Below are 20,801 nucleotides of genomic sequence, written 5' to 3'. Positions count from 1 at the left end.
ATTCATATGTGTGCACTGGGCCCGAATTGTGTGTTATAGTCATATAGGCCCTGACGGTTCGGACTTACTCTTGAGGCCTATGCAACCTTATTTTAATCAGCCATAGTACCATCATGGACTCCAATTCGATGGATGACATCAAGGAAAATCCCAATCCTGCCCTTCCTGCTTTGCAACCTCTGGGATTATGGAATATGGGTCTCACCCCAAACCATTGGCACAAGACCCCAAATATACAAAATCTCCAGCAGCAGTACCAACATCCGTTAACCTACTGGCACAATCCGCATTCTCTGCCTAACCAGCCGATTTCTCATCAAGAACCTTTCCATGGACAGCCCATACCTACCTCTCCCGCAATTCCGGAACAGAAAAAGCACAAACGGACCAGGAGCGGCTGCTTTACCTGCCGTGCCCGTCGAGTTAAGGTAACGCAATCCACAGGTGCTGTTCTTTATTTTCAATGCCTGCTAACTGTGGTGCCGTCAAGTGTGATGAGAAGCGCCCAACTTGCGACCGTACGTACCACACACCTCCTACGTTATGTCCCTAGTCCCCCTCATATTTACTTATTTCTGCCATTTTATTTATTGAGTTGCCAAATTTGCACCGGTTTATTGACAACTATACCTTTAGGCTGTGGTAAAGGGAAACGGGAATGCCTTTATCCTCCCCCTCGAGCTCCGAAGTCGGCAAAAAAGCAGGGTTTGAAAACTGGAGAGACATGCCCAGCAATAGCTGAGAGCGAGTCTGAGGGTGATGGTGATGAGAAAAAAAGGAGTGCCGCGCAAGTACCATCAAGCGGCCACTCCCAGGATGGAAAATCACCGGGCCAAAGATCAATCCAACGCCTAGGTCAGACTACAAAGAAGAAAAATACAACACGTCAACCCAACCGTGTCAATAATAATCCTGCCACTGTGAATACAGATGCCAAGATGGCCGCTCAAGACACAAGTGCGTCCCCTGCTAGTGATATGACGGCCCATTCAACAGGGTCCCACAGCCCTAATTCCCATGTCGATATTAGCTGGGATGTGTCAGGCGGTACCCCGGACTCTGCATCTAGTATTGCAGATACCCCTGGCTTTAGTGATGATATACAGTTCTTTCTCAGATACCATACGCAGCATATCACCCACTCGCACTACATGATGAAATCTATTTCAGCCAAATTCGTTAACGAAGATCTTCTTAAATATGCGGTGGAATATGAGCCCCTTCTCTATGCATTGGTTGCGTTTTCTGCCTACCATTATTCCATTAAACACCCTAATGGAAGACTCTATACATCCCTTCACTACTACAACAAGTCTGTCTCGTCATTGCTCAGTTCGTTGAAGAGTCGACAACCCCACAATGATGCCACTATTCTTACCATACTTCAGCTCACTACATTCGAGGTACGTCCTTAAATATGCCTACGATGCTTGCCATTCGCTGATTTGTTTATATTCAGGAATATGTTGGCGATTGGGTCAATCTTATAGACCACCATCAAGCGGCCCATCACATAATTCGTGAATTATACACCCCTCACATAATCTTTGAGGACAATATCCATAAGCACATTATCCACTGGTACATGCGTTATGATGTTATGGCAGGCTTAATGGCGGGCAATGCCACCATACTGGGTCGAGAATGGTATATCGAAGCAGAGAAGCAGGCCCATCAGGCTGCCTCAGATGATCCTGGCTGTTTGAGCAAGGAACTCTTTGCCTTATGTGCTTGTAACAAGCGATGCTCAGTGGACTTTGCCTCTCTTCTTGCCAAAGTCTCTCAAAATCTTATCTCCCAGGAGGAATTTCTTACCGAAGGGCAAGTAATCAGGGAAACCATGGGAGAAATGATTCGCAAGCTCGGCACATATAATGATCCGGAATATCTGGTGACGAGTTACCCAGAAAAAGCGCCGCTAGGAATCGATGATATTGTCGACCCGTACGTTCCCGGATTGGTTCACACTGGCCCGTTCTGTGAAGTGGATTTGGTCAAGTTGGAACTCCGAAGCAGCCTTTTCATGTACAAGTGTCAGATTGATTTGATCACTCAAACAGTAGAACCAGCAGAATTGTCAAAGTTTGCATTAGAGCAGTGCCAACTCGTTGAGACGATAAACAGGCTGCCCGACAAGGCCCCAATGTTTCCTCTGATGTTCCACAATGTCGTGGGATTAATCTGCTTATATATACCTCGTGATGATCGGCATAGGATGTGGTGCCGAAGGAGACTTGCCGAGATCGAGCAACATGGGTAAGTTGGACCTATGGAAGATATATCATTCCCGCTCATGTTCCAACTTTTGGCTCACAATTTCTATACATAGGTACATTTACCCTCCCGCATTTAGAACCAAAGTAGCCGATATTTGGAAGCTTCCTGAAGTTGCTGAATGGTGGCTGCCAAATGGCGAAGGGTATCCAAAATTAGTCCAAGAGATCCGGGAATGGACCTCGGAACGTACCACCAACCCTAGAGATAATTTTAGGGAAGCAGTAAGGGATATTCGGTCTATCTTCGGCAGAATGACTTGCTCAGACGATAGCAGCCAAACAAGTTCACCAAGCGCACATAGTGGGACACTTCAGGGATTTTCGCCTGATAACTCTTCACCCTGAAGATTATCTCATCATTGCTAATTCAAAATTAGAATGTCTATCTAGTTATCCCTGACTTGGTAACGCAGTTATACGGCCGCATTGGTTAGGTAAAATCTTCGGTTTGTATAGCTGTCAATCACATACTCTATTACCAAGACAAGCAATATCAATTGCACTCCGTCTTCCCCAAGTCTAAATGGAATTGGCCACAATTAAGTTCCATTCACGCGACTCCAACAGTACCAAAGCAGCCACGCAGCCGAAAATGAACTGCTTATACATTAAGAATCACTTCATGCCGGGGTTCACCACACTAAGCAGCAACGCAGCTCGTAGAGGATGCATATAACGGCATTGGGAAGCTGGCATGGTGGTGGAATCTTAGTGTCTGCAAATTGGGTTTGATGCCTATGCACAAAAGCATATTGTTCTTGGGCTTTAATGTCATTGAGGACAGTATTTGTAAAATATCTTGATATCTAGGGCGATATACATATAGTTAGAAGTAGGGTTCATCTTGAAATTAACTGAAGTTTTACCCAGTAGTTATGGGTGGTTGGTTTATCTACATTACACGACAAAAGTGGCTGAGATTAATGTGAGAATGATTCTTATTCTTCCGAACGGGAGACGGTAGCTCCTATATTTGGGCCCGGTGTGATGGGTTAAATAAAGGAGATGTATTAGCAAGCTGTCCTAACAGACAAGTGGGAATTGATAGATGTGTGTTTAATTCTTCTTATCCTACTTTTGCTATATTTCAAAACTATTAAATTCTAACCAGCATGTAAGCATCACAAGTCATCGAGCTCATAAATTCTTACTTCTTTCCCAGCTCCTCCACTAACTTCAACGGCTTCGACTACAGTCCTTAGGCCTTGGGCCAACTCACTCTCAGGGCCGGGTTGGTAATCTCGATTCAATTCTGTGCCCCAAGGTAAAGAGTCAACATCCACTTCTAGACCAAGAAGGCATTTCAATATCACGGAAGCACCGGCCTTGCTTAGAACAAGGTTCGTTTCGGGGCAATTCTCGTTACAAACACACCCCACGCAACCTTGCGCAGTGGTACATGCACATGTATCAATGCGTGAATTGGCACGAACCAGAAGGCTATCTATAAACTCGAAGGCTTTGGAGGTGATTCCGGAGCCAGAGGGGCCTCCTTTTGCATCATAGAATATAATTCGAGCTTGTCTCTGACGACGGGGGATAGGAGGTGCTAGCGGATGAAAGAAATGATTTCGAGTCCTCGGGTCTCTATCACGGTCAAATGCCGCTGCTGCCTGCCGATGCTTAGGTCCTAATTCTTTCTTCGCAACTTTGCATTCTGTTCGGATGTCATCTGGCGAGGATATTAAAAACGTTGGAAGGAGGGACATGACGGCGTGCTCTGCTGCGTGAATCGCAGCTGCAGCGTTTAGGTCATGGGATGCAAGGATATCTAGTGCTGTTTTTGGTACATCTAGCCATAGGCCTTTGCTCAGCCTGTCGATTGGCGGAGTGTCGAGTGCCACAGCATCAAGTATTCGGCCTTTCTTGTCCTTTTTGAAATATCCGTATACTAATGTATGGATAACAATTTTTCCGAAGAATGCTCTGTAGCTGGATTGTCGGCTAATACGCCTTATAGCCTCGGTTTCAATTGGGTCAATATTAGTGAAGTCTCGCTGTTCAGTTATCCAGTCAACATGTGCGCGAACCACTCTTGCAAATCTTTTAGTCGTATTAAGCTCCTTCACGAGATAGGTGTTGCCTTGATGAAAGTATATGGCACCTTCATATATAGTAAAGAAAACACGGGTATCCTCAATTTCTTCAATTACGACATTACGGTTGTTAGTAGTGTCTATGACGGCATAGTTACCATCTTCAATACTTCGAATCGACACACACTTCGAAGGGTTGGGCCTAAATCTCTCGTGACAATGGTAGAAACCCATATCATCCTTGACCAGCCGAGTAGCTGCAAGTTCTGCCAGCTGTGGGCCAAAATAGATGGAGTCATTCTCTAGGCGAATAGGCATCTCAAAAGCAGCACATTGAATATGACCTTCGAGGACTAGCTCATTCTCTAGATCAATAAGTAGCTCGCAATTTGGTTTTGTGAAGAGTTCATCAGGGTGGCGCATATAATGTTGATCTGCTGCACTTTGGCCGCCAACCAAAATTGACAGAGAGTCTTTATTCCTCCTTCCCGCCCTCCCACTTTGCTGTCTAAAATTGGATATCGAATGCGGAAATTCATGAGTGATCACGGCATCCAAGGAACCAATGTCAACGCCAAGCTCCAGTGCGTTTGTTGCCACAATCCCAAGCAGCTTCCCCTCAAACATTTCACGCTCAATCTTTCGTCTGTCTTGTGGGCTATAACCTCCTCGATAGCCCATCACAAAACGAGAGGCATCTGACCTGTCAAGAGTACGAAATTCTCTCTTGACTGCATTTAATAAATACTCACATTGCTTGCGAATACGGCAAAATGCAATGACTCGCACTCCTCGCAGGATTAGTTGGCAAAATATTCTAGCCGACTCTTCAATGCCGCTTGAGCGCCCAGAACTAGGATCGTTAGAGTCCTTAAATGGTACCTGCCAGCAAAGGTATTCTTTTCGTCCTGAGGGCGATCCATCAATGTCCGTTAACTTCACTTTATCCACCCCAAATATAGCTTTCATATGCTGTTCTGGGTTTGCCACAGTTGCAGAGCATGATACAAACTTGACATCAGAATTACCTATCGAAGCACATACCCTTCTCAAGCGGCGCATGATGAGAGCAACATGGGATCCAAATAGCCCATTGTAAACGTGAAGTTCGTCAACGACAACATATTTAAGGTTTTTTAAGAACACCCTCCACAACGATTCGTGAGGTAGAATGGTGAGATGTAATATATCAGGATTGGTAAAGATAATCCTTGCCTCGTCGCGAATTGCATTTCGATTTGCCATTGGTGTGTCGCCATCAAATGTTTCCACCATAATATGTTCCATGCCTTCCATATACGGTAACATGTCAAGCATACTGCGCCGCTGATCTTGTGCCAGCGCCTTCGTGGGAAAAATATACATCCCCCTGCTGTGAGGGTTTTTCTCGAGTTCATGAAGCATAGGTACTTGGTATATCAATGACTTCCCAGAACTGGTGGATGTAGAAACAATGACGTTGTGGCCCTCGTGGAGGTCATTGATGGCTTTGGCTTGGTGGGAATAAAATCGAGTAATCCCTCTAGTATTGTAAAGTGCATTGACCAAATTTTGCGAGAGGAGGAAATTTAAATCTCCATAGACTGGCTGCTGAGCATCGAAAGTGCGGTATCCGCCTGGTACTATCTGGTCAATATACCAGCTCTGTTCTTTGATTTCTGAGATGATTTCTGATATACTTCGTCTTTCTTTAGGTATCTGTGCTGGAAGTTTTGCTTCTGCGGATGAGTTGAGTTCACTATCAGGGACTGGGGGCATATATGCATCTTTTCCAGCCTCCAGATGTTGCACAGGGTCGACATCGTTATCCCGACAACTGGCGAGAAATGTATTAACAGCGGTGGAAAACTTCTTGTTTCTCTTCTCGATCAGTTCAACCATTTTTTTCTGACTGTATACCGGCGTTCTAATGTCTTCATAACCGCCCAAACCAAGGCCAGGCGGTGTCTCAGGCTTGAGGTCTCCATCTACAAATTCGAAAAGAAGCTCAGTGTCGGAAGGCCGGTTTCCCTCGTATTCGGTCTCTGCACCCATCCCCTCTACTTCCCAGTCGTTCCACACCTCATCTACCCTCTGTTGCCTAGCATCCTGGACTCCCATGACATCGATCACACCGGTGTCTGCGAGTTCAAATCTCACAGATTGTGGGATGAGGAACTTCACTTTGGCCACATCCTCGACGGTAAGCTCCCGACCGCCGTTTTGTGATTCAACCGAGCTCTTTATCTTCCCGAATTTTGTCGTGTAATGCTGACGAGTGCAGCAGAATGTATATACCAAGTTCAACGCTCGATGGACCCTACCCAGTGTTTTAAATTCGTCGGGCCATGGAAGTGTGGTTACTGATGAGGCCTTTGAGCGAGGTACACTGCTGGACCGTGAAGAAGCGGCCGACTGCTCTCTCTTCAGGGAAATATCTTCGCCAGAGTTATCATTGTCCTTTACAATAACTGTGGCCTCCGTCGCTTCATCTCGTTTCCTCTTCTTCTCGTAGCCCATAGCTGCCGAGCGGACCTTATATTCTCTCCCTGGGTCTCATGGGTTCAAACTGTTAAACCAGCGACATGGCCCTCAACTGCGTATTTAAATTCTACTTGTATGTTGTGAGTGTATCCATCCGTGCGGTTTCTGCTGTCTTTGAAGTCGCGATAAAAACGCGTGATCACGTGATTTAAAATGGACCACAGCACAAAACAAGTCGAAAAGCTTTCAACAAATGAAAATGCAGATAAAAATTTCATAATATCGTTGCCTCAACATCTTTATCGGATGAGATAAAGGAGCAAGAAAGCTTATACATGTCAAGAATAGATGTAGCCTTCTGATTTTATACTACAAGTTAAGCTATATAAATGCTCACGTGTAGTCACGTGACATCTACCTGCCTCTTACGTAAGTATCTTCATAATTAACGTCATACGTACAGCATCATGCACAAAGCATGACGGCTCGAGTTTTGGCCCGATCGAGTCGATAGCTTTTACTATTCTATAATTCAATTGAAACTCTTATACAATGACAAAATGTACGGATGGATACAACTTCGTATTACATAATACACGAGTATTCATTGGATCACCGTCTATTAAACTGATGGAGTTCTTGGCAGGGGAAGAGATTCTTTTTTGTGACATTGTCCAGTTGGTTGCCGTTAGGATATCCATGTTCGAGTTGAAGATGATGTAGAACTATGGAAAAATTAGGGACAATAAAGCAAGCGGGCAATAAGAGAGAATAGTCATTAATAGTTGATTTTTTTTATCCGTTTACTTTTTGCATTACGTAGAGAGTCTTTGCTACATGAGAAGACAAGGAAATAAAAGAGTATAGAACCAGCCATGCACTCTATGTCCTGTTTCTTGTTTTGTTAGTTGCCAGGTTACATTTGAGCTAGGATCTCCTGTGCAGTAGCATGGAGGTCCCTGGCGGCTTCGGGATTAGATGTCTAGATGTAGCGGAATTGTTAGTTTCTGGTTCAAATCAATGGGCCATCATGGATAGAGAACTTAGAGGGAAAGGGGGGGCAGTTATATACCCTGAGCAAAAGAGGCACTGTTCGTCCGTCTTCGAATCCAGAAATCTGTACATGCTTCCCTGTAGGTTCTTTGCCTTCTGGGTCTCCGACTTTCATCCCCTTGTACAGAGGGATGTTCAGTATGACTCGGTACACGCCATCGGTACGCATTATAAACCGAGCAGACCTCTTGGTCGACTTGGTGGCAGCACTACCGCCTTCTTCCTCATCACCCTCGGTCTCGGGTGTTTTCTTTACGTTGAGTTTGAACGTACCAACACCACGCTCTTTCCATTCACTACCAGTAAAGTGGAATAGCTTGCCTCTGACAGTAAAATGAGTCTCCTCGCCTTCTTCTCCAGTCTCGGCTGTTGGTTGAAAAGTGAAAAGTAAACAGATTAGCGCATAGCGTGGGTAATATGTGTGGAGGGGACGAGCTTACTATCTTGTTTGAAGAATCGCGAATCTTCCTTTTCTTCCTCTAGCCCCTGGAATACTTCTCCCTTTTCCTCATCCTCATCGCCTTCCCCTTCTTCATCTTCGTCCTCATTGTCGTCTTTTGAGCCGAATGCCTTGGGTTTAGAGGTGGTAGATCCGAAATTTGTTGGTTTAGGGGAGGCAAAGCTTGTCAGCCCTTCTCCAGGTTTAGGAGCTGCCGCGGCAAACCCACTTGCGAACGCACTCTTTGCAAATGCGCTTCCGCTGAAGGAAGAGGCAAATGGCGATGGCCCAGAAGCAGCCGCAAACGGGGACGCACCAGGTCTGCTAGAGCTTGTTTTGCTATCCGTATTATCTTTTACACTGGGTTTGCTCTTGAAGATAGAAGCACCACTCCCCATTGCGCCGAAAGGAGACGTTTCCGATCCCGCAAACGCGGCCAAGGAAGACGACGCAAAAGCAGAGGGGTTGGTGCTTTGTTCCTTGTGTGGCTGGTCGCTTGCTTTCGTGGGGTTTGCTTTGGTGGTCTTCAAAGATGCAAACGGAGACGTGGTTGAAACGTCGGAAAATGCGTTTGGCGGCGCAGCCTATAGAATGGAATGTAAGTATTTGTACCTTGCTCGATGGTCATGGCGTTTATGAAGGGTGCGGCATACGTTTGAAGCAGTAGTTATGTCCTTGGATGCCTCCACATGCCTATCCTGTGAGTTGTCACGATGGCGCTTCTTTTCCGGTTCACCTTTGTCCGATCGATTGTTAGGTGAGGCTCCTAAGCTTTCCAAACTAGCATTATCTTTCGACGGACCAACGGTAGAATCGTCATTGCCCTTTGCACCTTCTTCGTCTGGTTTTGGATTCAAATCCCTGTCGAATTGGTCTCTGCTTCGCTTCTTCTTTGGACTCTTTACCTTTTCCAACTCACTTGTAGGCGCCTGCGGCTGCATATCTCGTTCCGGAGTGTCTTCATTCTTGGAATCCCTGGAGCGCTTTCTTCGATGCCCGCTTTCGTCGTAGTGGCTCGGCTGTCCGTCATCATCCATCAAGTCGTCGAGAGACCGCTTCTTCTTCAGCCGTCCGCGCTCCGCTACGTTCGTATCGGCCTTATGCTCATCCGCCAGTTCACCATTCTTCGCGGCCATCTCGGAGGCTTTGAATTCTTGGTCTTGTTTCGTAGCGCCTGTGCCCGCAATGGAAGTTTCCTTTAGCTTCTGGCGGACAGGTCGTTCACCACCGCCGTCTTTATTGGTGTCAGAACACACTTTCTCGCAGGTGAATTCTGTAGATCGCCCGGGGAGGCCACTACGCAGAGCAGAACTCTTCGTACCTTCAGAGTAATCACCCGTATCAGGGTCAACGTCTTGTTTCGATCCAGGTTGTATCGCTTGTTCCGTAGTGTTGTCTGTTGAACGAATAGCCGTCAGTATCTATATTATTTAATTACCAGCAAGAAAGGACCACGCTATCGTAATTGCCCGGTAGCAAACTCCTTGTTACTGTGCAATCCGCTCCGGCTGCCAGTCCTTCGCCTGAGGCGTGGGTTCATCGGAAAGAAGGGGTAACAAACCATTCAGTGCACCATTCTCCCGCCGCAAGCTATCAGGCGATGCCATGTCAACTGCTGGACCTTGTTCCGCAGTTCTAGGTAATGTCTTGAAGCTGCTCCGTTCGGTCTGGCGTTGGTTATGCGGTTGAGATTGGGCTCGTTACTGAGCGGGGGAGGAAATCGAACAAGGAGCAAGATGGGGCTCCGAGTTCAGATTCTCGTGGCCAAGGAAGAGGAGGCAAAAAGAGAAGAGAAGATGTCTCTCAGCAGAATATGCGAGCCTCCAGCAGGTAGATAAGCAAAAAGGGGGCCGCCGATGATGGAGATGGCGAATTTTCTTTTTGGGCCAGCGAGGACGAAAAATGGCGAGGTTTTTTATCACGAAGAACTTGATGTTATTTTTGACCACACTAAGAAAAACCCCCTTTTTAATTATTGCTTTATTATTACTTGGACTGGCTACATCCATTCTATATAGATCGATCTTACGGTCATAATTATTTGTTTGTTTCATGCCTGTATATCGTTCTTCTGTGTTCACTCGATGAGGCATCGTTTTTGCTGCCGTGGCCGAGAGTTTTTTCATGGCTAGGGGAATCGTTCGCGCAGTTTATTGGAGACAACACATCGACCCTGAAAAAGGAGAAGAAAAAAGAAAGAAACCATCAAGAAGATAACAGACATTTTATATCGATTCGCCGTGAGCAGCTAGCCCCTTGCTGGCCCTTGGTGATGGCGATATAGCCTAAATGTTTGGCGCTGCAGCCAGAGAGAAGCCCAAGGCAGACACCGGAAGACCATCAGAGACGAATGAGCTATTGGATGTCTTGTTACAGATATAAAATAAGTACATTATGACATTATCTAGACCGATGTGCTATCCAGCGGCTATTCAACAGCTTCATCTCGATCATATATCAACAAGCAACGCCGCATACATGGGATAAAATATATATCTAGTCCTCCAACAGCCCCAGGGTCGCATCTGCAATCACTCTCCCATCTGAAGTTGCTGCAAAGCTCAAAATACCCCCCTTGGACCGGAAGTTCACTTCTATCGTGTAGTTGAAGCGGTGGTACGTCTGCCCATCCGAGGTGCTCCTCCGTGTCTGGAAGTCGTTGAATGTGGATGTGGAAAATGCTGGAGAAATCTCTCCAACTTTGACGACACGATGGTGGTCTTCTCTCTCCGGTGGCTCATCCATCGAGCAGGAGAACATGGTGATGTTCTCGTTCAGCGGTTGGCCGAGCTTGAACGTACTCTGGATGTCGGCTTTCATCTTGAAGTTTTCGTCCAGTCGTTTTCCCTGTAGTAGGCGAACAGTCGGTCAAAACGTCGAACAACTTCGTGGACTTTCCTTGGAGCTCCGTGTTTGCTTACCTTTCGGATAACCCACTCCATTCTTCCGCTGCACATCTTTTCGCCGGTGAGCGGATCGGTGTAGGCATTTGCTTCGGGATCGATTCCACTCCTGAACCGCTTTCCCCAGGACCAGCCATAGTGTGCTCGACTATGTGTGATGATAGGCTTTAGTCCTTCCAAACCACGAAGACAGGCGCCCTTGACAATGGCAGCTTGACTGTTCATCGTTAGCATATTGTTGTATAAAGCCAAGAATCTCTTGCTAAGGCCGAGGTGTCTTGCTTACCAGTCTGGCGGGCAGGTAACAGACCCAATATTCTTGCCTTTGCACCACTCTCCTAGCTTGGTGTTCAGGTAATCCGAGTCCCCGAATCCTCCAACCAGTATGAGCCGCTACATATTGTTAGCCATTACATTGTCCGAAAGGAAAGAAGCAGGTAAGTGGCAGCTCACGTCGATCCTCTTATTCTTCTTCTCGGCGGCCTTCACCTGTGATTTGACCAGAGATATAACTTCCTTCACCACCGGGTCGAATAGCCGCTGCATATCATACTTGGAAAGCTTCACCACCAGTTCGTCGTCATCATAGTGAACACTCGGTCCAATATCCATTCGGATAGGGCCAACTTCCACCCCTCGTTCATCGTTGGGGCCACCAAAGTTCCTTTTGGCGCTCTCGAAAGAATTCATAAACCTGCTCCCTGGCCCACGTAACCTCATTGGCACAGATGTATACTCCTCTCCAAAGGTGTCTTGCATCCACTGGTTGAAATTTCGATCGATATACGTTGATCCACATTTTCCTCCTAGAGTACAGGCAGACGTTTTAATTAGCTCCTAACAAAACAATATTCCAGCATAAACTGGAGAACACATACCTATACCCACGCAGAGCTCTTCAAACTCCAGCTTGGGCTCGGATTTTAGAACTATGTAAGTTGTGATATCAACTGTGCCACCTCCGCAGTCACATATCAAGATACCCTCGCCCGGCTAAGGCTGAAGTTAGCTAAATCCAAAGTATTACGAGCTGCCCATATACCGAAGGGGAACGTACCTGAACTGGATCAATGGCATCCGACCCCAGATGCGGCTTTATCGCGGAAAGTGCAGCTGCTTCAGGCTCCTTGATCATAAAGATTGAGTCATAAGGCCTTGATCCAAATCCAGCAGCCTCTGCAGCTTTTCTAGTGGCTAGCTGTGCTTGGTCGGACCAAATAGCTGGCATGGTTAAATATATCTCCATTGGGGTGACATTGAAAACTCCCGGGCCCATCTTCTTCTCCAACTGATGAATAAGGTATATGTACAGCTCTCTAAAGTAGTCCTCGATCACGCACTGTGCACTTTTTCCCTTTGGGAGACTCATCAGGCCAGCCCCGAACAGGTCCTTCAATGAAGGGTCGTCATACCCGGTGAGCTGTGCGCTTTTATCCAGCAACAGCTTCGTCCAGGAATAACACATCAAGTTAGGAGAAACCTGGAACCCCCATTGATCTGTGGGTATCTTGTTTTTATTCTCAGATGCATAGGCTATTCTCGACGGGACCTTCCATGTCGAATCCCGGTGACCAGGCCAGGTGTTGATGACATTGATATCTTCCAGTCTTGTCTTCGTCGACTCCGCCCAACTGACGCCTATGTCATTTATGTCAGATATTTCGTGAGTCAGCGCATTCTTCCTGGAGCGCTCAAACCTGAGAATGTTGTTCCGTAGTCTACTCCCACAATGATCTTGTGGCGAGAGCCTGTGTCTAGGCCATCACTGTCTTTCATTGGGCCTGATATTTCTCACTATGAAGCCTGCAGAGACAGAAGTGTCGGATGAATATACACCCCGAAGTCTGCCAGATATTGCACCCGTCTTCGGTAGGATTATTTGTTTGATGTTTGTCAGACTTGTTTTCTCTGCTCCTTAGGAAAAACAAGGGGTTTAAAACCACCATTGACCGTTCTTGGGTCTAAAATAAACTTAATGCAGCTTTCAATCTACTTTTGGATGCCTGGCTTTTTACCCTCCGAGCCTTGCCAGACAGGGCACACCTGATGGGGGCTATGATGACGGGCTGAGGCGCCTTGCATAATGCAGCTGCTTTGCGAACTGACTTCGTTAAATCCCCGCCAATCACAACAGCCACCAAAGCGAAGCGATACGGAAACACTGCCATATGAAAAAAGAACTAGCAAGCCATGGTCAAATAACGGCGCAGTTTAAAATTATTTCTTAGTGTTATGACGCTCTGCTCTTAATCAGACTTGATGCAGCCGAATTGCGGGGAGAGGAAACGGCATAGCCATATCTACACCCCCAGCCTCGTGCAAAGTATTTAATATATCACGTCATAAAAGCAAACAGTCTCTGCATGAGACAGCATTATCGTCTCTAAGTTTTGTTGGCCGGATGGCTTGTGGCGGGGAAAAGGTGAACTAACCGTCTATTAATACTAGCTATCACAATTTTCCCCCATCCCCATTGCGCTGTCCTCTCTTCCCAAGGATATATCTTCTTTTTTTGATGTTTTACTGGTACGGTGATGGGTAAGTCCTAACGACCACACCCTAGATACTTAAGATATCAAATTTCAGTTACTTATGAGTTTGAACTAAGGCGTGGATACCCTCCAAGTTATCTAGAGGTTGATTTTGCCCTTTATTCTGTTCTTTTCCATTCAATGATACTCCCTGCCGGTGTTGTTTCTGGATATTTGGAGAACTAACATTTGCATAGGGAAAGGCTGCAAGGTTATCAAAAGATTCAAGCATGAGTGAATTACAAACAGGCCGGCCAGGTTCGTCTGCAGGAAGACTCAATGATCCAACGATTGTTGAAATAAAACCACGTCAGCATGATAATGGCAAACCCCAGCCTGAACCTGAATGTGCTCCAAAACTTCCCCCAAAAGGCGATGACCAGCCGCAAAATGGGGAACCCCCAGATGCAGACAATAGGCATGGAAATGTTTCTATAGAAAGGGCACCAGCTCGCGGGGTGCCAGATAGACACCCGTATGATCAGGGAATCAGAGTAACCCACGTTTGCTGTGAACCAGAGCCTCCTTCGATGAGCAGCGCGTGGTTCTCGTCTCGCCGCTCCAACAGGTCCCGTGAACAGGCAATGGAGCAAGAAATCCACCAGCTACGATCAGAGGTTGGGCGCCAGCGACAGGTCATTACCGAACTGCAGGAAGGCAATGCATTCACAAAGGACGAAAATTTCCAGCTCCGTGGGAAAATCCGAGAACTCAATGGCTTGATCCGTCGAACACAAGAGAGAGCATTCGGAGAAATCAGCCAGGGAAAATGGGCCTCACAGCCTGACCGAGATATTCGTGATGACTTGTCATTATTTCAACGTGAACTGAGGGACTGGAGCAAGGAGTATGCTCTAGATTCCATATCCACACTACAGGCGTTGAAAATGAGTGAGGAAGAGAAGGAAGAGTTCCTGTGCAACTTAAGCAAGGTTGTTACGCTCAGCGATAGTGGAAGTATCCCGGCGACGCTGCGTTCAGGGAAAATGGAACGCAAATTACCATCGATTCTGCTAAACGCTCTGGTAGCCCATGATGTTTATACTCAGGTCTTTGATGATCCTTTCTATTTTCTTGGACAGAGCAATGGCTCGGATGATCAGGACTGCTCGGTCGATGGAACACCCCTCGTGAACGAGACTCTAAATAAGGTCTATGCCGAGCTCATGAATCGTATGAATCCCCTTTCTCATTAAACAGTAAAATGCCACATTGAGTAGCATCTCGCTAACATTCAGTCTCGTTAGTGGATGAGCGAGAAGCTCATATCTGGAGATCACAGCTGGTTCGGATATACAATCCGCCAGAGGGAGGAATTCTCACCGAGAAAGATAAATTAGCTACCAAAAAGATGCATTTCCGGGTTGAACGCTGTAGCGATTATTTTGCAACCATCTTCCACACCGGACCGGCAAGACATCTCTTTCGGAAACTCCCTAGTGACAGGGAAACGGTTCGCCTCGATAAACTCCGGGACATCTTCATGGACGCTGGCGAGTTATCATCCAGACTTTGGACTCAACGGTCGTACATGAAGAGCCAGAATCTCCCGTCGTTAAAGTTGGAACCGTTTAAGGTCTCTTCTCCATCCATGGAAGCCCATCCCTCCCAGGGGCTAGATGATGACGAAGATAGCAAACTAGATGGCTCGCGGGTAGAGGTAGTCGTCCACCCTGCCATCCTCGCCTTTGGGAATGACGACTGTGAGAACTACCATATCGCCCGTGTCTGGGCAAAGGCTGTGGTTTTGCTGAGGGGGTCAAGATGATAAGATCCTCCCGTGTATTCCTGTAATATGAGCTTACTTTAGCTTTGCATTTCTTCAACTCGTATTATCCAGGTTCGTTCCTATCGCAAAGTATATTAGCTAGTTAGTTATAGGCCAGCCACCTCCCCTAGCTCAGCCTACGCTTCGATATATCAAGCATCCACTAATAGTAAAGAACCTTTCGGGACTCCCGCTTGAACATTCCGTTTCTTCTTCTTCAGCTCTCTCTCAAACTTGACCTGCAGCAACCCCAGCCTAATCTCGAAACCAAGGGCGAAAAGGACTGTGGCACCAACGAGGAATATACCTATAACTTATCTTGCGAAACGCTATGAAGTAGGCGAAGTCGCCCCCCTCACGCCCTCTCGCTTGGTCTCGCTTGACATCAGCCGAATCAGCATCATGTGGGTGTGTTCAGGCTTGCTTGATATTGAGGAAATAAACATGGTAATCGATATCTGGTCATTCATAGCCTCGCGAGGGGAAGAACTCTCATCATAGCCTCGCTGCAGCCAAGGCAGACCGTTTGCCCTGTTCGTATGACGCATGGACAACCGGTTAGCTTGCTATGGAGGGCTAATAATGGCTGTTATATAGAGGATTGAGGGGGTTTCCTTTCTCCCAAGTTAACTAGATGTCTTTGGTTGAACAATTGAATTGATTGACCAATATAAGTCTCACCCCCTTTGCTCGAATATCTTTCCCCTGTCCACATATTGCTATAGCCAGTATACATGTCCATACCGCCAGCAATGAAGGAGCGCCAGAAGGTCTTTATCGCAGTTATGGGGGTGACTGGCTCAGGGAAGAGTACTTTTATACACACTGCCACCGAGTCTGAGGATGTTCATATTGGCCATACATTCAAATCTTGTGAGTCCCTCCTCGCTCAGAGGTTTCTACTAATGCAAGGACCTGCTTAATATCAATTGCTAACATGAGTATGACAAATTATATCCAGGCACTGCGGCAGTCTCAGCTCATACATTCCCTATGGATAAATATGATGTCACCTTGATTGATACCCCTGGATTCAACGATACATTTCGCAGCGAGACAGAGGTGCTAAAGGAGATTGCAAACTGGCTTGATTACACCTACCGTAACCCTCCTCATGTTATGCTCACGGGGATAATATACATGCAGTCAATCACAGATCGTCGGATGTATGGCTCTACTCTTCGAAATCTGAAGATGTTCCGGCAACTGTGTGGTGATAATCCCCTACAGAACGTGGTGTTCACCACTACCGGCTGGGGCACTGCTGAAAAGTCTGGAGAGCTCGCCAAAGCGATTGAAAACCAAGAATCTCTTCGCACCGATCCTGACTTCTGGGAACCCATGATTAGAAGGGGGTCGATTATGGCGAAGTTCGAGGACACCCGCGCTTCTGCCTTGGCCATCATCATGAGCTTAGTTGAGCGGAATCCCATCCTCCTCAAGATCCAGGAGGAATTGGTGGATGAAAACAAGAATCTCATCGACACTGCTGCCGGGCATACAGTCAATGAAGAAATGAAGAGATTGGAAGAGAAATACACCAAGGACATCGCCAAAGTTCAAAAGGAGATGGAAGAGGCGCTTGCTGCCCGTGATACTGAATATCACGCAGCCCTCCAGGAGGCCAAAGAGAACTATGAACGGCTTCGCGACGAAGCTCAACGGGCCAGAGATTCTTTGCAGTATGAGCGTCGAAATGAGAAACGTCGCCTTACAAACGAGATCGAGGGTATGAAACGACAGCTTGAGCGAGACAAGAAGAAACACGAGGAGTACCTAGAACTCAAGTTCAAAGCCCAGCAGGTTGACGAAGACATGAAATATGAAGAAATCGTCAAACGGCTCCGTGCAAACGGTCACCTTCTCCGCAATGAAGAACGGCAGGTCTTGGAAATGAAGATTCAGGAGCTAGAGGCAAACGCAAATGCGCCAAATCTTCAAACTGGCAAAAAGAAAAAAGGTACGGGAACGAAACTCTTAGTCGGATTAGCACAGGTCTTGGGAAGCGTCACTATGGGTTTGCTAGGATTCCCTATGCTATTCGGAGATCCCATAGGGACCATTGCTTCAATTTTTTAAATGTCGCTTTTTGTCTCTTTTGCTTTCTGTAACTATATCATATTCTGACTGGTACAAGGTAATTTCTTAGGAACAAAAACAAAATACTAAAGTTGCATCTGATGCCGAATGGGCTCTGGTTATAATCTCATATTACTTCCCATATGCAGTATACTTCTCGGGGGTTGTCTATATAGCGGAGAACATGCAAAACAAAAAATAATAATGGCATCACTTTTCATACTATATGTCGCAATGATATATTTACAGAATGGAGATATATTTGCAAGGAGAGTTTCTAAAACGGTTAAAATTATGGGTATTAAGTGTGTGCCCAAAAGACATATTTGAGAAGGTCATCTTTGAAGAAGGAAAAGGAAAAGGGAGAGGACCAGCCTGAGCGAGGGATTCAAACTGAGAAGACAGCTGATTAAGGGCTAACCCTAAACTCCTGAATCATCCTGGAAGTGACCGCTTGGATTCCAGTAGTTGCTCTTATCTGAATGCCATGCATCCCATCGTCGGCAATTCTCTTGCATAAAGTCAAAGTCGGGATTGTTTAAGGTCAGTGTCTTCAAGTCCTCCTTGCGCTCGAGTACTTGCAACGCTAAACCAGCAGACACATGCCAGGCAATATGGCAATGCAGCAGCCACGAACCTGGATTGTCTGGTTTAAAGGCAATCACAATGAACCCGCCAGCAGGTAGCAACGCGACGTCTCGACGCGGTGGGTTATCAAGTTTAAGATTGACATTGGTGGGGTCCCACGGTTCCATAGATTGTTGCAGTAAAACGAAATCATGGCCATGTAAATGTATCTATATCTTTAATGTTAGCCATATAACCGTTAGTTAGGTAGAATCATAGCATTACCGGATGCGCAACAGCAATTTGGGTGCTAAGCGCCTTTAGTTTCTTCCCTGTGATGACAAGGTAAACCCACTTATTTTTGGCATATTCGTCCGCCGGATATACAACCCACGTTGAAGGATATTCCGTCTTGTCAAGATTATTAATAATGGGCTCAGAGTAGTTAATCCACATGGGAGATGGTCCGAATTCCCAGTTAGAGACGAGGCTATCTGTCTCAACATATCCTGGCCTCTTCCACTGGCCAAGTTGCACATCTGCCGATTTCTCGAAGGCACCGGCCATGTTGAGACCGGGGTCGGGGACGGTCCACTTAACCTTAGGTTTCAACTTATCCAGAGGCTCATCTCGGCAGTCCAAAGAGAAGGCTCCTCGCTCAGTCTGTGGGGAGATGCCATCATCCTTATTGTAGTAGATAACCCCTGTCTTGTCATCAGTGCCTTTACCCTCAGCAAATTTTGAGCACCCTTTCGCAGGGGTTGTCCTCAACCAATACTTGTCGTTCTTCTTAACCTCTTCTTTGGAAAGCCCTTCAAGAATAATATGGTAACGCTGGCCTGTAATAAGTTCGTTTAGCTTCCGTTCAATATTATATAGTATGTGTATATATGAAAGAAAAGGGAACATCGCCTACCAATTCCAACGGCAATATGATCAGTCTCGTAGGGTTCTATTGGAACAAAGTCCGACCCAACAACTTGGAATCTGTGGCCATCCACAGAAAATACAAATGTCGTAGCAACGGAGGTATTAATCAATCTGACAAGATATTTTTTACCCTTCATCAAATGTTAGCGTATTCTGCGAGAGTAGTATTGAGAACAGAAGTACAAACAGGCTTAATAACGGTACGATATTTCTTCTTCAAGTCACCAGTTTGGTCGTAATCCCCTATTTAATCATCAGCAATGACTGGATTTCATACTCGAGCCTTAATATTGTCTTTAGGAAATCTCACCCTTTCCATTCAAAATAATGCTGTCCATGGCGGGTGGATGTCCATCCAATTCCTGGTAGAATCGCTCGAATGCGCTAACGTGGAGGTGGTCTGTTATCAGTAGTGGATCAACGGTCTCATCATAGCTTGCTGATGACGGCCCATGGATTGTCATTGGACCGAATAGCCCATCTGCATATTGAAGAGAGTAATGGCTGTGATACCAGCTGGATCCGTACTGGCTAGCCTTGAACCTGTAAGTCATCGAGGAACCTGGAGGAATAGGGCATTGAGTGACGCCCGGAACACCGTCATTAAACATATTTTCCATCATCCGGATTCCATGCCAGTGAACGGCGGTTCCATTATGCTTCAACTTGTTGGTGACAGTAATTTCTAATGCCAATTATTAGAATATTGATTCTCCCAGGCAGACCGATGTTTAACACTAAATTGTTCTCACCAAGGTCATCCCCCCAGCATGCCTCTAAACCCAGTTGGTTAGTTTGATATATCCGCAGCATCTCAATCTATCATAAAACAACTTACGAATCCACGGCCCAGGATATTGCTTATTGAAGATTTTGGCCTTGTCAAATACCGTCCCGTCCATATTCACCGATTCGTCTGTTACTTCTAGGTGGTACTGCATCATAGAACTTTAGTCTCTTTCCAAATTTCTTCAGAGGAACTCTCCCAACTTACCCTTCGAGTAATTCCTTGTGGAATATATTTGTCGTTGTCGGTGTCGATGTTATATTCCGTAATTTCCCCCGGATTTGAACCAACATACTTTAGCCAGTCCCCGTTCTTCTTGTTCGAGTAAATCCAGCCTCTCATCGAAGGGTATTCGCAGCGGATGAGACGGGTATTGAAGTCGTTACTAGGAAGTGGATCAAACATTGGATAATCTACCCTAGGAACGTTCCTCGAAGGGGCGCCATGAGGCCCGTTCCATGCCAGCGCACTTCCGATATAAAAGGCAACCAAACCAAGCTGCTTCAAGGAGAGAAGCGTTAGCGAACTTAATGGTGCCATCATGTCACACACTATGGAAAAATGAAGGCAGTCGCCTGGAATACTGTTCCACTAACGGGCAACAGTACCAAAGGAAATGTGAGAGGGAGGTTCCCATTATTTATCAATTTCATAGCTAGGGCCCTCGAGGTGGAAGGTATAAAAAACTTCCACGTTACTGCGGATCCTATCATCGATCAAGGCTGTCCCCCTTGACGCCCAGGTCAAGCGTCAAGCAGGTCTCAAGGCTAATGGACGCCCGCGAAGCCATGCAGATCCCATCGGGCAGCCACGTTTCCCCTATCCACTGATCTAGACTTGAAAATAAAAAGAGAGAAAATAAAAGGTACTCTGTACTTGTGCTCGAGATGAGCAAAAGGAATATCGGACCGAACAGGAGGTGGGCAGAAGAGTGGATCTTCATGCATAAGACAGAGAATACGACTCTAA

The 20,801-nt window shown here is 46.3% G+C and overlaps 7 protein-coding genes across 7 annotated transcripts; 3 read left to right on the top strand and 4 right to left on the bottom strand.

The window, feature by feature from the left end:
- Positions 1–113: 113 nt before the first annotated feature.
- MCYG_02584 (conserved hypothetical protein) lies at positions 114–2,621 on the top strand (the record flags this gene model as incomplete). Its single annotated transcript, XM_002849604.1, has 5 exons — positions 114–428; positions 491–518; positions 637–1,403; positions 1,460–2,256; positions 2,354–2,621. 5 exons carry the CDS (start codon positions 114–116, stop codon positions 2,619–2,621), a joined length of 2,175 nt encoding a protein of 724 aa, XP_002849650.1.
- Positions 2,622–3,397: 776 nt separating this feature from the next.
- MCYG_02583 (Hrq1p) lies at positions 3,398–6,811 on the bottom strand (the record flags this gene model as incomplete). The annotated part of the gene is made up of 1 exon (XM_002849603.1): positions 3,398–6,811. The coding sequence occupies one exon, from the start codon at positions 6,809–6,811 to the stop codon at positions 3,398–3,400; it is 3,414 nt and encodes a 1,137-aa protein (XP_002849649.1).
- An 880-nt stretch (positions 6,812–7,691) lies between these two features.
- On the bottom strand, positions 7,692–9,874 carry MCYG_02582 (conserved hypothetical protein; the record flags this gene model as incomplete). The annotated part of the gene is made up of 6 exons (XM_002849602.1): positions 7,692–7,734; positions 8,014–8,194; positions 8,269–8,851; positions 8,921–9,501; positions 9,589–9,663; positions 9,829–9,874. 6 exons carry the CDS (start codon positions 9,872–9,874, stop codon positions 7,692–7,694), a joined length of 1,509 nt encoding a protein of 502 aa, XP_002849648.1.
- Positions 9,875–10,763: 889 nt separating this feature from the next.
- On the bottom strand, positions 10,764–12,946 carry MCYG_02581 (hsp70-like protein; the record flags this gene model as incomplete). Its single annotated transcript, XM_002849601.1, has 7 exons — positions 10,764–11,114; positions 11,189–11,387; positions 11,457–11,563; positions 11,624–11,976; positions 12,049–12,163; positions 12,228–12,808; positions 12,868–12,946. 7 exons carry the CDS (start codon positions 12,944–12,946, stop codon positions 10,764–10,766), a joined length of 1,785 nt encoding a protein of 594 aa, XP_002849647.1.
- A 985-nt stretch (positions 12,947–13,931) lies between these two features.
- MCYG_02580 (conserved hypothetical protein) lies at positions 13,932–15,469 on the top strand (the record flags this gene model as incomplete). Its single annotated transcript, XM_002849600.1, has 2 exons — positions 13,932–14,874; positions 14,949–15,469. 2 exons carry the CDS (start codon positions 13,932–13,934, stop codon positions 15,467–15,469), a joined length of 1,464 nt encoding a protein of 487 aa, XP_002849646.1.
- A 734-nt stretch (positions 15,470–16,203) lies between these two features.
- MCYG_02579 (conserved hypothetical protein) lies at positions 16,204–17,548 on the top strand (the record flags this gene model as incomplete). Its single annotated transcript, XM_002849599.1, has 2 exons — positions 16,204–16,342; positions 16,431–17,548. 2 exons carry the CDS (start codon positions 16,204–16,206, stop codon positions 17,546–17,548), a joined length of 1,257 nt encoding a protein of 418 aa, XP_002849645.1.
- A 422-nt stretch (positions 17,549–17,970) lies between these two features.
- Positions 17,971–20,375, bottom strand: MCYG_02578 (Lcc2; the record flags this gene model as incomplete). The annotated part of the gene is made up of 8 exons (XM_002849598.1): positions 17,971–18,345; positions 18,401–18,954; positions 19,032–19,176; positions 19,233–19,288; positions 19,356–19,730; positions 19,798–19,821; positions 19,884–19,980; positions 20,040–20,375. 8 exons carry the CDS (start codon positions 20,373–20,375, stop codon positions 17,971–17,973), a joined length of 1,962 nt encoding a protein of 653 aa, XP_002849644.1.
- Between the last annotated feature and the right edge of the window lie 426 nt (positions 20,376–20,801).

The sequence above is a fragment of the Microsporum canis genome, genomic scaffold (assembly GCF_000151145.1).
Source record: "Microsporum canis CBS 113480 supercont1.2 genomic scaffold, whole genome shotgun sequence".
Classification (NCBI taxonomy): Eukaryota; Fungi; Ascomycota; class Eurotiomycetes; order Onygenales; family Arthrodermataceae; genus Microsporum; species Microsporum canis.
The sequence above is the reverse complement of the archived record's forward strand: the minus strand, read 5'-3'. Positions and strand labels throughout refer to the sequence as shown.